At 36.4% G+C, this 14,982-nt stretch overlaps 1 protein-coding gene across 5 annotated transcripts in view; it reads right to left on the bottom strand.

Annotated features, from left to right (window-relative positions):
* Positions 1 to 3,132: 3,132 nt before the first annotated feature.
* The window catches only part of larp4b (La ribonucleoprotein 4B), a 108,085-nt gene continuing 96,235 nt past the window's right edge, over positions 3,133 to 14,982 (bottom strand). For all 5 annotated transcript variants that reach the window (XM_069914701.1, XM_069914700.1, XM_069914702.1 and 2 more), the window contains one exon: positions 3,133 to 7,351. In XM_069914701.1, coding sequence (XP_069770802.1) covers positions 7,058 to 7,351 — 294 coding nt within the window. In that variant the 3' untranslated portion in view covers positions 3,133 to 7,057. The remainder of the gene's footprint in view (positions 7,352 to 14,982) is intronic.

The raw sequence follows: 14,982 nt of genomic DNA, 5'->3' as shown, positions 1-14,982 counted from the left end.
AATGCAACAATTGCCCTACCAGTCCCTATTGGTAGCTTACTCCATATACCCATCAGCCTCTGTGAGAAACTGATACCCAAGACCCTCACCTTTAACAAATCTATGCCTTCTGGTTTCAGATTCATTCACTTTGGGGGAAAAACCCTATGACAATTCACTTTATCCATTACCTCATGATCTTGTCATCCTACAGGTACCCATTCTCTCTCCTCCCTTCCCCCCCCCCCCCCTTCTTGGTATTTGAAGGAGAAAATATCCAGCTTATCCAGTCTGTCCTAAGCCCATCAGTCTCAATGACATGTCCATGAATTTTATGGATCTTTGCACTTAAAGATACATTTCCTTCAGATGGGTGGCAAAAACTGCACACAATACTCCAAGAGATGTCACCAATGTCCTGTGCAGATGCACTGTGACTTCCCTACACTTATATTCAATATATTGGTCAATAAACTTTGCCATATGCCTTCTTCACCACACTATTTGTATTTCCACTTTCATAAAATGATGTACTTGTACCCTTAACTATGTTTTACAGTAATCCCAGGGTCCAGCTGTTCACTGTGCAAGTCCTGCTTTGGTTTCACCTGGTTAACTTCTATCTCCCACTCCTTGTCCAAATTTCTCAGTTCATCTAAATCCTCTTGCAATCTTAGGCAACCTCCTTCACTGTCCACCATACCACCAATTTTGGTGTCAGCCACAAACTTCCTAACCACACCAACAACAGGTCTCTTTGACCTGGGTGAGAGGTATTTTTTTGAAAGTTACTCTTGACTGGGTGTGGGGGGGGGGAGGAGAAGGTATACAACCACAATAGACTAGGTTATTCCTTTGACACTTCTCAGCAGTAACCAAGTTATTGAATTGTTAGAAGTAGGATACAAGAATACTATACCAATCGATAAATTAATGAGATCCAGCTACAGTTTAATGGCAAACTGAACATATTATTAGGTATCAAAATTAGTTCCCTTCTATGTCAGGTTCTTCTTACACTCTTGGTATCAAATTCTCAACAATCTCTCTGGATTGCTTCTTAGATTCTTTGAACTTTCATGGTGCCACAGGACAGATAACAGAGTCGCTGCCTCTCAGCTCCAGTACAGCACAATCTATGTAAAATTCACGTGTTCTGTGATTGCACAAGTTCCCCACCAGGGTGCTCTGGTTTCCTTCAACAACCCAAAAACATGCAGTCAAGTTGATGGGCTGTTGTAAACTATCATTACTGCATATATATAGGAAATTAATGTATCATGCACAATAGATTAGAGAAGAAATTAATGGGAAATGGTATTGTCCTGAGCCAGCATTGACAATGGGTCTAAATGGCTTCACTTTGTGTCTGGAAATATGTAAATCTTAGCACAAAACCAGGTGACATTTAACCATACAATCTTCATTATGACAATTAGCCCAATATCTGCAATGGCTAATAATTCTGACCAGGCAAACAGGCAAACAGACAACATGCAAACATGTCCTTCAGCCAAACTCTGCACCACCCATCAACATGAAACCCATTTTATTCTCCCTACATTCCCATCAACTCCACCCAACCAGCTTCAACCATTTATATCGGGACTGTTTACAGTGGCCAATGAACTTGCATCTCCTTTATTTCCCCTCTCTTTAAAGCAAAATCCTCTAGTATTTAATATTTCCATCCTAGGAAAAAGACTGTTGACCTTATCGATATGCCTTATAATTTTGGACAGGTATCAAATTGCCCTTCAGCCTCTGACAATCTCGAGGCAATTATCCAAGTTTGTCTATCCTCTCCTTTTGGCTAATAATCTCTCATTGAGGCCAAACATTCTGCACCCTCTCTAAAGCCTCCACATCCTTCCTACAATGTTATGATTAGGACCATACATAATATTCCAAATTGGAGCAAGTTTTATACAGTTACAACATGATGCATGAAGTGTACCATCCGGCTTCTTTACCACCCTAACTTGCATTGCCACTTTCAGAGAGCTATGGACTTTCACCAAGATCCCTCTATGCATCAATGTTCCTCAGGGCCCTCCATTGACTGTACAGTTTTGTCTTACATTTGAAATGCCAACAACTCAGACCTCTGCATTAAACTCGGTTTGTCATTTCTGTCAAAATCTCCCAATGATCTATGTGTGTCTTGCTGAATTATGTGTCAACCTTCCTGGTGATCCACAAGTCTGTCAATTTTAGTGACATCTGGAAACTTATTAATCAGCCACTTACCTTTTCAGCCAAATCTTTTCTGTACTTCAGAGGCCCAGCATTGATTCTTGCAGAATATCATGAGTCACAGACTCCAATCAGAATCACATCCACCTCCACCCCCTCCACTACCCTGTCTTCAACAACAAAGCAAATTTTGAATCCAATCTACCAGGTCTCCATGGATCCCATCTTCTGGATCAGTCTTCCATTAATGATGTGGACAAAAACTTTAAAGTCTGTTGATGCACTATCCACCACCCTACCCTTATCATGTTCTCATAAAACAATCAGTTTTGTGAGAATCTGACTATCCCAAAGTTTCTGCATTTCCAAATGCAAGCATATTCTATCCCAAATAATTTTCTCCAATCATTTCTCTACCACTTGCATATTTAAATGTTGATTTACTTCAATGAGTGCAAAAGGTAGGTGCAATGAGGATTCAGGTTATTAATATTTAAAGAAATACCAGGTGAAGCAAAAAGCTCAACAATCACCCACTGAATAAATCTAAACTTTGAATCTCTGCCAGACAGACTGCACGTTTTCACACACACTAGTGGCATGCCTTAGGCCGCAGAAAGTTTCATTTGTTGGGCAAATTCTTTCATGAAAGAGGGACAGATGGAAGGAGGATGGAGTTGAAAAAAGATAATAACGTGCAAGATTTGATACATCAGCATCCTCTGTTGTATCAGGAGGAAATTCTACTTTGGTCTTTCCACAAAATCCGTTCCTTTCTGTCGGCCTGCTCTTTTCCCAAACCATTTGCATTTGCACAACCAACCTTGATGTTAAAATTCAAACTAAAAAGGGCAAACAATATTTTTAAAACATTTATGCAATTAAAAGCTGTGCTTAGTTTTAGGTGATGGGGAAGAGAAATATCAGTGAGCCAAATATGGAGAGCACAATAGAGAGGAAAATCCATTAAGATTTATTTTCATAATATGGTGCTAAAAACAAAAGCCCTAAATTCATAAACATGATACAAAGATTACGATAAAACCTGACCCATCAATTTTCTTGGAACAAAATTCAATAATAATTAAGAGGATGATGAATGAGACCATTTCAGTCATATATTAAACGTTTAATTATTTAGTACAATGTGTGCCAGCCTGAGCACAACATATTTAGTTGGACCATTGAACAAAAAGTCAATTCATTTTCAAGTTAGAAATATAGTCAATCCAAAACAGCATTCAAGAAACCAGTATAACTTTGATTTTGGGAAAAGAATGCCATACACCCAACTTGCCTATCTTTCTGAAGTAATGTATTGGAGAAATGCTCTCTCAAATCATTTCCCTCAATTTGTTGAAATTAATTCAAAATTTAATCTTGTGATTCAAGTGTTAATTAGTGGTAAAAACATATTTACATCAACAGTCTAAAAGTTGCCTTAAGTTTTGCTTTGCAGTTTACCTTGAAGTAGTGGTCCAGATTATATTTTATCATCAGTTGTTATTAACTTCAGCACAAGTTCCATTATTTAATGCAGCTAATTTTTAAAGCTCAAGAACTTCAGTGCACATAACCCGGTGTTCTTGGGGTGCTAAGTTACCACAGTCCATTTTGATCTAATGTAACGTAAACCAAAAGTAGCAGAAACTAAAAATGCACATCACTTTTACAATATCATATTTATATTGTTGGAAGAAAGCATGGAATAGAACAGTTGCAGTTCAGGGATCAATATCATTCATAGTGCAGAGAACACTAACACAGGAAATTGATTTTACAGTTGCTAACTCAATTTATTTTCAGAAGCTACATTTTCAAATGAGACAGTTTTGCATCGTATGACACAAAGAAAAAGATTACCAATAGTTTACATGTAAGCTTGATTCCAGTTTGTATTTGCAGCATTTTTAAGACAAAACAAAAAACCCTCAACGTTTCCAATATATTCCCTCCTCCAAAGCAGGTTCCGCCATTTCTCTGCTTAAAATCTTCAACTGTCCACTGTTAGTGTAATTGGTTACAGTACACAAAATTGCAACAAGCTGAAGTAAATACAGCAACAGGCGTCATCACTGGCCATCTCCTGTATTTATAAACTGCACTACATGCAGACAGACAAAAGGGATCATTATGATTGGCTGCAACAAGTTTTGTTAACAGCTCAGGGACCCATATCAATTGAACAGTACGATTGTGGCATTCACAAGACATCGTGTGGTTTTCATACTTTTATCTAACTTTATTCAGGTGCAACACAAACAGGGAGCTGTTTCATGTTGGTGGATGTCTCTGTTTTAGTGCTTTATCCACTTTCAATTACCCTGCCTCAATCATGTTCATGCCAGTGTGCTTTAACACAGCAAGCCTCCACAGTTGTGACAATTAAACAACACAATTTCAGCTGCTGTTATGAAAATAACAGTACCCGCTACAACTGTCTAATCCGATACAATCCAAACTCCATGCTCCGGTAACAGAAATCAAGTAATTGTGTGCCCTTTCACTAAAATGAAAACAGCAAATAATTAAGAGTGCACTCACACTTATAGCAGGAAGCTCAACATCACAAGAAAAATGTACCAGTTGGCTACACGATAATGAATTGGTTGGGTTATTAGCAGTTCTCACTGGATGCAGCTGTTGATCACCACACTGTCAGCAGCCAAGCAAATTAACCCACAGTTGACTTTAACCCAATACAAGTTCTCAAACTGCTGCACACACTGGCCCCAGGGGAAAAGAGCCACTTTGCAAATAAACTAAAAAAAGCAATGGCACAAATGTTTGAATGATTTTCTACCATTCAATCATATATATATATATGTTTATACATAATTTCATCTTGTTTGGCGTGTGCATTTCTAAACAGTTACCTGAGATGTTAACGATTTTAAATGATGCAAATTACCAGGCCAAATTTCAGAACCTGCATCATTAGTTTTTTTATTCCATGGATGGGTGGAGGAAAGTGGAAAGGGAGGGAAAGACAATTCGATGGGAAAAAGGTGCTGATTTTCCCCAACTTCCCCCTTTGCAGTGAACGCAGGATCAGTTTAGCACACCAGAAGGAAAAAAAAATCCAGACTACAACACATTTTTTTGCTACATCCAGCTCAACAGCAACATTGAGGATATGCTAACAATATCAATATTTTATATCAGTTTTTAAAGGTACCTTTTATATGTTCTGATTATTTACAACTGTACAAGCAAAGCACACACTTCCAAGTGCACAAGTTTAATACAGTATTGACTATCTTTGCATTTACAGGGTTTTTAACAATCTGAAAAAAGGATCCCAACTTTGAAGATCTTTCATAAATTATATTACAAAAAAATGCTATTTACTGCTAGTTTGCACACATCTGATTTACCCAGTAAGACTAGTGACAGTAGATGTAACTGAGTAACCTTATCTTGCCCATTCCAACCCTCTGGGTCAGTTAGAGTAACATCTAAATCTGTCTCGTACAAAAGTTAAGGCAAAGTCATTTTCAAGTTTAAAATGAAATTCAAGTTTCTCATTTTGACACTGGATGGAAATTAATTTATAGCATGAAAAGAACAGTTGTTGAAATAATAATAACCTTTATGGAATAAATTACCCATTTTCTCCTATGACTATAGCAAGTTTGTGCCTAGTGCTGGACTGCTCTCAACTTGGAAGCAGTTAGCCATAGGAATTTAAAAAGCCAATACTCTTGTTCAGCAAAATAAGAACCATCCACAACATCTGCAACATTAGAAGGCAGTAGACTCAGTGCACTTATCCTTCAAAATTATATTTTTATAAAACTCAGCAACTAATCTAGCATTTTACACACAGCAGAGATGAATCGCTATTAGAAAAAACTGGCAAGACAAAAACATGAAAATTCCGGAGAATTCCACTCCAAACTTTAATTCTCACCCCATTTCAAGTACTCTGCACGTACTAAATTATAAAGGTGCCAGTGTATTGACTGGGAGTTTCTATTAAAAAAATCAATTAGAAAAGAGCATTAAAATAAACAATTGTCATTACCTATGTTAGAGCACGGAGGTACATAAACCAGTCTTTTGCAGTGATTCATAATCACTATGTGTTACACATTAGACAGTAGCCTACCCTTATCCAAAAATCAACTGCCCATATACAGTGCAAAAGTAAACTCAAGCTTCAAGAATAATGGAAACTCAGCCATAACAGAAAAGAAAAACTCGAGAGCATTTTATTCCCTGTTAATCTACCATCCAGGTTATTACTCCAATTAATTCCCACAAATGCCCAATGGGTTTGAGATTTTTTTTGTACTTCAAGCCACTAGCCTCTATACAGGAACAAAAAAATATTTTTTTTTCTATGTCAGCATTCACACACTGATCACATTCTGAGCTAACTAGATTTGTGGAATAGAAAAACCACCTGCGACACTGCTCGATGCCATGAAAGCAGACCCCATGTTAACTGCTTCCCAATTTATCCCTGTAAAATTACAGAAAACCATACTTAACATAAAAGACCCAAGTTGTGGCCCACAGCATAATGTTCAAACCAGTTGGCTGATCATGGTTCCATTTACTCCCCCTGCCTTCAACTAGTAAAAAAAAATCTTTTCCCAATCTATTACTGAGCCAGAGATTATGATACAGTAGACATTACACAATGTTTCACCAAATATTGAAAAGTGGCACCCTAAGGCAAATAGTATTACACTCTCACACCCAATAAAAAAGTGCTTTTTGTCGCCTTCAAACCACTTTTCCAGCAACTCATTCTTTCAACAACCTCTGTGCTCTGATTGGGAGACTTGGGGAGGGGTGGGGAGGGGGGGTGGGGGGGGGAGAATTACATTTGAACAGACCAGCCCCTTTAATCAATACCACAATTTCTGCGCCTTCAGTTGGGTGATTTTGGCGGAGTATATTGCTCCTTATTTGTACGCTTGTTGATGCCCTGAGGGGGTGTTCTTCGACCTGATTGTCTTCGCTGGTCTCTGGGCTTCCCTGGGTTTGTTTTCCCACCAGGTAGGTCTTTGTGTTTAGACTCTTTGTCAACTGGTTCCTCTGGGGCCTTTTTGTCATCTCTGCTGCTGACCACTGTGTTGGGCTTTAGCTCCTTCTGCGGCTGTAGTGTTAAAGATTCTTTAGCACTTCTCTGACATATCTCTGCGTAACTCGGCTTTCGGAGTTCCTGTTGAATTGCAAAGGAGAAATCAATTATCTTGAGAATTTATATTACTTATTGCACAATTTAAATGCATTAGTAGTTGGCCCATTTAAATTTTAGGCTTAGACATACAACGCGGTTACAAGCTCTTCTGGCCCATGAGCCTGTGCCACCCAATTAACTTTCAAACCTGGTTCGTTTTGCACAGTGGGAGGAAACCAGAGCACCCAGAGGAAACCCACTCATACATGGGGCAAACATACAAACCCCAACTGCTGTGCGCTAACCCAGGGGTCATCAACCTTTTTGAAACTGCAAGCTACTTCAAGGGGACTGAGTAATACGAAGGGCGACCAGTTTAGTACACACTTCTGAAATAACAAAGTTGCATGGTTTACCTTTAATTATATATTATTAATGATTAATGATATTCATTGATGTGAAGACACTGATCACGTTAATGATTCCTCACAATAATTATCAACAATGATTTCTTCTTTTCTTCTTTCTTTCTTTGGCTTGGCTTCGCGGATGAAGATTTATGGAGGGGTAATGTCCACGTCGGCTTGTTTGTGGCTGACAAGTCCGATGCGGGACAATGATTTAACAAGGTAGGAAACAGATACGTTTCAACATGCAACACTTTATTTCTATTAATCTCTGCAACTGTTTCATTTTCAAATGGTCACTTTTGCAACATTTCATAGGAAATCGTCATGTCCCATTTTTAGCAGCCACTAACTCTAACAATTTTTAACAAATCGTGAACTATGTACCATGTTTGTAATCAATTATGTAAGATTGAACTAAAATTAACTCTCAGATTTTTTAAATAAATCTTATCACATTTTGTACTAATCACCAAATCTGCAGTATTTTTAACAAAATCATCCTATCTGTCACACTTTACAAACACAATTGTCACAATTTTTCAATATTTGAATTTGTTGAAGTCAGTAAAAATAAACATTAAAAGATGGGTAATTTAATATAAAAACTTATCAACTCCAACAGAATTTAGCTTTGCAATGGCACTGCCATGTTGCCACTGAGAACATCTGGTATTTTTTTTTGTCTGTGAGTGGGAAGCCTGGCATTGCATGCTGCTCACCAGCGTACTGTAATCTGGGGTTAACTTGATACTGCAACTCTGAGTGAGTCTTGCAGATGTGCATCAGTGAGGCGTGTTCTGTGTTTGTTCTTGATGAAGTTCATGTCAGAAAAGCCTGATTCACAGAGACAGATTGAACCACAAACAGGCTGGCAACCTTCATAGCTGCTGTGCGTGTACCAAGTTTCCGGACATAGCCGAAACTCTTGTAACCATTGTACTTGCCCCCAGTTGGACATCGGAGAGCGAGGATATGAGATCGGCTCCGTTCTTCTCTTCTTTAAGCACAATGTTTGCAATTATCATCATTGCTTCTTTGAAAACCTCCCCGTCTGAAAATGCCACCTTCTTCTTTAATAAAAAAATGTGTAGCTCTGAATGAGGCTTTGGTTGTTTTTCGGGAATTTTTCACCGGCCTCAGAAAAAAAGACTGCTGTTTGCCCAAAGCTGCCTTTAAGTCTCGGGCTTTTTCTGCCCATAGTGCGCTGCCTGGTGGGTAGTTAGCACGGTAGCTTTTATGACACGTACTTAAGTGTCTCCCCACATTGTGCCACTTTGCCATTGCCAGTCACCCCGCAAATGAGACACACAGTTTTCTTTCACAGTAGTAAAAAAGAACTCTTCCTCCCATTCACTGAAAATTATGTTTTCTTTCTTTTTCTGTCATGTGTTGGGAGTAGAAACCACATTTAGCTCGTCATCTTTGCAGCACCCACTAGCTTATTCAGCAAATGCTGAGGGTCGTCATGCGCACAATACTGACCTTTGAACCAGACTAGATCAGAGTTCATGTATATTAAACATTTTTATCTTTAAAATTTTTTTAATACAGTATTTTCATTTTCAAATCTACATCAATGCAAGTATGATTCAAAGATAGCAACAAAATTAAATAAAATTTTAGACGGAGCTCATTGGTGACTCATGTGGTCCCTGCGGACGACCTGGTGGTTGCGGGCACTGTGTTGGAGACCCCTGTGCTAACCACTACACTAACTGTGCTGCTTGACATTTCCTTGAGACATTTCTCCATCTCCAATTTAATTCATTAAAGTGGCCACAGGCCCAAGGATACAATATTTATTTCAATCATCACTCATTCATGTGCTAGAAACTTTTTTTGGAATTTGAATAAAATTATACGAGAATGTATTTGGTAAAGTAAAATGCTAAGAACTGGTCATGAAAAATTAACATGGAACTTTGATCAGGAAGGACTAAGATTACCGAATTTTAAAAATCATTATAAAGCAGCTCAATTAAGATTTTTGTCCTCCTGTTATCAAATGGGCAAGAAAACAGCTTGGGTTCAGATTGAAATTTTAAAACATATTGAATATATGGAGAGAGGGATTAAAAATTATTAATTACCTGAAATGTGGTTAAAACAAAATCAATATTCTGAATAATCCTTAACTTCCTAATTGGTATAGTTAAGGTATACAGAGGATAAAAGATTTTTTTTAGGATCTTTCTAACTTTTGAGCAATTAAAAGATAAATACAATATACAAAATAATACAATTTTTGCATATTATCAACTAAAATCATATTTAAAAAAGAAATTAGGAACAAATTTGAGACTCCGGAACAAAGTCAATTTGAATGTATATTAACAGATACATTAATTTTGAAGAAATTTATTATTAATATGCACATAAAATTTCAAAGAAAACCGATTTATATAAACCAAAATTACAATGGAAGAAGGATTTAAATATACAATCCAAGAGGAAATATGGTCAAAATTGTGTCAAGAGAGTGTTACAAATACAGCTAATGCAAGATAACAAATGGTTCAACATAACTTTCTTCATCAATTAGATTATACTCCACATAAATTGAATGGACTTAATTCTAATTATCCGGATAAGTGTTTTCGATGCAAAACACTTGCATTCAGTATGGTCTGATGTGAAAGTGGAACCATTTTGGAAAGATTTGAGTGTATTGTTAGGACAAATTATGAAGATACGAAAAGATCCAAGAATATTTTTACTTGGGAATATATATTGGATAAATATCAAGAAAATTGTTTAAATATAACCGTAGCGACAGCAATGAAATGTGTAACAGAAACGTGGAAAACTGAGAATTTGGTAAAAAGACAGATGGTATATTGAAATGCAAAATTGTATACCTTTACACAAAGCTTTCATTAGAGGGCAGGTAATAAGTTATGTAACTGAGATGAAAAAGGACTACAATCAGGAAATAGAACAGTTGGAAAGGGAAGTACAGAAGAACTAGCAACAAATTGGCAGACAAAAAAATAAAACACGAAACATTACAAACGTATAAGGTGGAGAAGAACATAATGAAAATAAAGCAAAAGTATTATTAGCTAGGAGAAAAAACACACAAAATATTAGTCTGGCAACTTAAAAACAGAACAAGCTAAAAGAACTGTATTGGCATCAAGGACAAACAAATTACATATAATCCAATGGAGATTAATGAGAACTGTAAGGAATTTTATGAACAGTTATACCAAACTGAGAATGAGGAGAAAGATGATAAAATAGAAGAGTTTTTAGCTGAAATTGAACTGCTGAAATTGCAAGAAGAGGAACATAACAAACTGATAAAATCATTTGAAATAGAGGAAGCACAGGATATATTAAAAAGCTGCCGAACAATAAAATGCCTGGAGAGGATGGATTCCCAATAGAATTCTATAAAACATTTAAAGAGTTATTAATTCCTCCTCTCCTGGAAGTAATGAACCAGATTGAAGACTTGCCAGATTCATGTAAGACAGCAATAATTACAAAGACGGGGAAAGATCCACTAACACCAGCATCATATAGACCAATATCTCTACTTAATTCAATTATAAGATAATAGCAAAATTATTAGCAAACAGATTGGCTGACTGTGTACCAAAAATAGTAAAACAAGATCAAACTGAATTTATTAAGACAAACAGCTGATGATGTCTGTAAATTTATTAATCTAATTCATGCAGTTCAAGGAAATAATAAGCCAACAGTGGCTGTAGCTTTAGACACAGAAAAAGCCATTGACAGGGTAGAATGGAATTATTTATTCGAAGTACTAAAGAGGTTCCATCTACCAGAAAAATATATTAATTGGATTAAAGCATTATATAATGGACCATTGGCGAAGGTAACAGTAAATGGATATGTATCGAACCAATTTAAATTAAGTAGGTTAACTAGGCAGGGATGTCCACTATCTCACTCATTGGTCACTTTAGCAATAGAGCCATGGCAGAACTGGTAAGAACAGAAAATAAAATGAAAGGGATGAAAATAAAGGAGTATAAAATCAGTTTATTTGCAGATGACATCATAGTATACTTAACAGAACCAGAAATATCAATAAAAGAACTACATAAGAAATTGAAGGACTATGGAGAAATATCGGGGTACAAGATCAACGCAAATAAGAGTGAAGTGATGCCAATGAGTAATGCGGATTATACAGAATTTAAAAAAGAATCACCATTTAAATGGCAAACACAAGCAATCTGATACCGAGGTATTAGGTTAGATAATAACTTAAGCCACTTGTACAAATTAAATTATCAGCCACTAATAAAGAAATTGCAGGAAGACTTACAACATTCAAAAGAATTACCGCTAATGTTGATAGGGAGGGTAAATTTCATTAAAATGAATGTCTTCCCAAGGATACAGTATTTATTTCAAATGTTACCAATTCCCTTAACAGAAAAATTATTTAATGAACTAAAGAGAATAATAATGAAATTTTTATGGAAAGGGGGGGAAAATCGAGGATAACGTTAGATAAATTAACAGAGAGGTACAACCAAGGTGGTTTGCAGTTACCAAACTTTAAAAATTATTATAGAGCAGTACAATTAAGGTATTTATCAGATTTTTATCAGATAAGGGAAAAACCAGATTGGACTAAGATAGAGCTGGATAAAATAGGGGAGAGGGTACCAGAACATATACTTTATAAGTGGGATGAAAAGCTGGTACGATACAAAAGCTCATCATTTACTCAATATATAGAAGAAGATTCACTTAAGAAAGGAAAAAAAACAAATTACCAAATACCAAAATTATTATTGACACAAAATCAGCTAATCCCTTTTACAATAGATAACCTTTCCTTTAGAGAATGGGAGAGAAAAGGAATTATAAGAATAGAAAATTGTTTTTTGGGAAATAATTTATTAACATTTGAACAATTGAAGTACAAATATGGAATAATTCATGATACAATGTTTGCATACCATCAACTTAAAGGATAAATTGGGAAACAGACAGATTACCAGAAGGAAGCAGCTTTGGATATGTGATTAAAAGATTTATAACGAACATGTACATCAAGCTGCAAGATAAGCTATAAACCCAAACAAAAGTGGGAAAAGGATTTAAACAAGGATTAAAAAATGAAACATGGGAAAAGTTGTATTCTGGAACTATGAAGAATATAATAAACACAAGGTTACACATGATACAGTATAATTGGTTACACAGGTTATATATCATGCCCCAAAAGTTAAAAAAAATGGGATCCAACATTATCAGATAGATGTTTTCGCTGTAAGAAGGAAATGGGAACAACAGTACATGCAATTTGGGCATGTGAGAAAGTGAAAATGTTTTGGGAAGGTCTAAATCAGATATTAAATAAAATCACAAAAAGCAACATACCAAAAAATCCAGAGATCTTTCTTCTAAGGAATACAAGAAGTAAAGAATTGGGCCTCAAACTGGATGAAGCGCAAAAAAGATTTATTATGATAGCCTTAGCTGTAGCAAAAAAATGTATAATGTCAACTTGGAAATCGGAAGAGAGCCTGAGAATAGAGCAATGGTACATGGAAATGTATTCCATTGGAAAAAATAACATATTTTTTAAAAAGTCACATTATTTGAACAAATTTGGGAACCGCACATGGAACATAACAGAGAGGGCTTGCCTCGGATCTCCACTCCCTAAAATGATAGGACGACAAAATGACTTGATCCAGTGTGTAAAAGTAGATGACACATTTTTCTTGTTTATTTTTATTGCGTGATGACATTGTTTAATGGTTTTATTGTATATGTTCAATGTTTATTGGTTTTGGAGGGGGTTGTGAAGGGGGGAGGGAAGGTAGGGGGGGGAAAAAAGGGAAAAAAATGCCACTGTGTATATTTAAGAGGGAAATGTTTGTATGTATTTTGGTTGATAAGGTTCACAGTGTGAAAAATTTTAAAAATCTTGTTGATCTTCTATAACTGCCTCTAACGCTGGTTCAAATTCAGGTTTTTAAAAAAAATCAGACTACTGAAACACCATTTCTCTGAACTACAGTGCACACATACACAAAATAGTCACACACGCTATAGATATATCTATAGAGATATAGATATATAGATATATATTTATATATTTATAGATATAGATCTATATCTATATAGATCTATATATAGATATATATACACATATACATTTATTTAATCATTTTGGAATGATTTCCTGTTACAAGATACTCTTCATCAATCTTGCAGACTGCAGGAAGCTTTTCCAAGTCTGATATTGATGTTCCTTTACCTCCTTTTTGATGGTAATGGGTCAAAGATGCTGTGTGCTTGCTGCAAAGGGTCCTCAATCATCTTTTGAACCCAATTTAAGCAATGGTCCACAGTAAATGTAATCAATGGAAGAAAAAGAGACCTCAGTGATTTCGTCGGTTGTTTTGACGATCCTCTGATTTGACTTCCAGTCAAATTCTTTGCAACTACCATACCACACAATGATGTAGTCAGACAGGACGAACTCCTGTAAAATGTTGTCAAGATGGGGCAGAGAGCCTTGCCTTCTTTAACCTCCTTGGGAAGTGCATGTGCTACTGCACTTCGCTGATAGATGAAGTGGCATTGTAGGTCCAGGCCACCCCTTTTTGCAGTAGCCTCAATTTGCTCCAAGACAGCTGATTTCTGTGTGCACTGCATGCCATGATTTCATATCCCTTAACTATTTGCTGCAAGCTATCTAGCTTTATCACATTCCAAGACATCTCGATACCTCTGCAGACCAGCATGTGTATTTTGCTTCTCTGAGAAACATACAATTTTTCTTCCCACATATCACTTGATTATTCTTCATTTTGCAATTGTCTGGCCTATGTCATTCCAGGCTTGTTATAATTACCAGCTCACCCCTTTATAATCAAATTTGGCAATAATTTACAGTCTCTTCACTCAAGTATTGTACAGGTTATAAATAATTATGCCCCAGACACTGACCCCACTCATCCCAACAATTACAAGTTGAAACCTATTCATTTGCCCCAACTAAAGTAGCCAATCCCCTCAGCCATGTCACACAGGATGTCATTGTCTGGGAAAAATGCCAAAGAAAATTTACCAGGATGTTGGCTGGATTGGAAAGCTTTAATCAATAGGCTGGGCTTGTTTTACCTTAGCAGGAGGTGGCTGAGCAGTGACCTAATAGAAGTGCACAAGATGAGAGGAATAGATAGGGAACATAGTTGGAAACATTTTCCCCCACAGCATTGGTATGAAAAATAATTTTTAAGATGCGAGGAAGGGGTCATG

Source organism: Narcine bancroftii, chromosome 1 (assembly GCF_036971445.1).
Source record: "Narcine bancroftii isolate sNarBan1 chromosome 1, sNarBan1.hap1, whole genome shotgun sequence".
NCBI classification, from domain to species: Eukaryota; Metazoa; Chordata; class Chondrichthyes; order Torpediniformes; family Narcinidae; genus Narcine; species Narcine bancroftii.
This window is presented reverse-complemented; position numbering and strand designations above follow the sequence as displayed.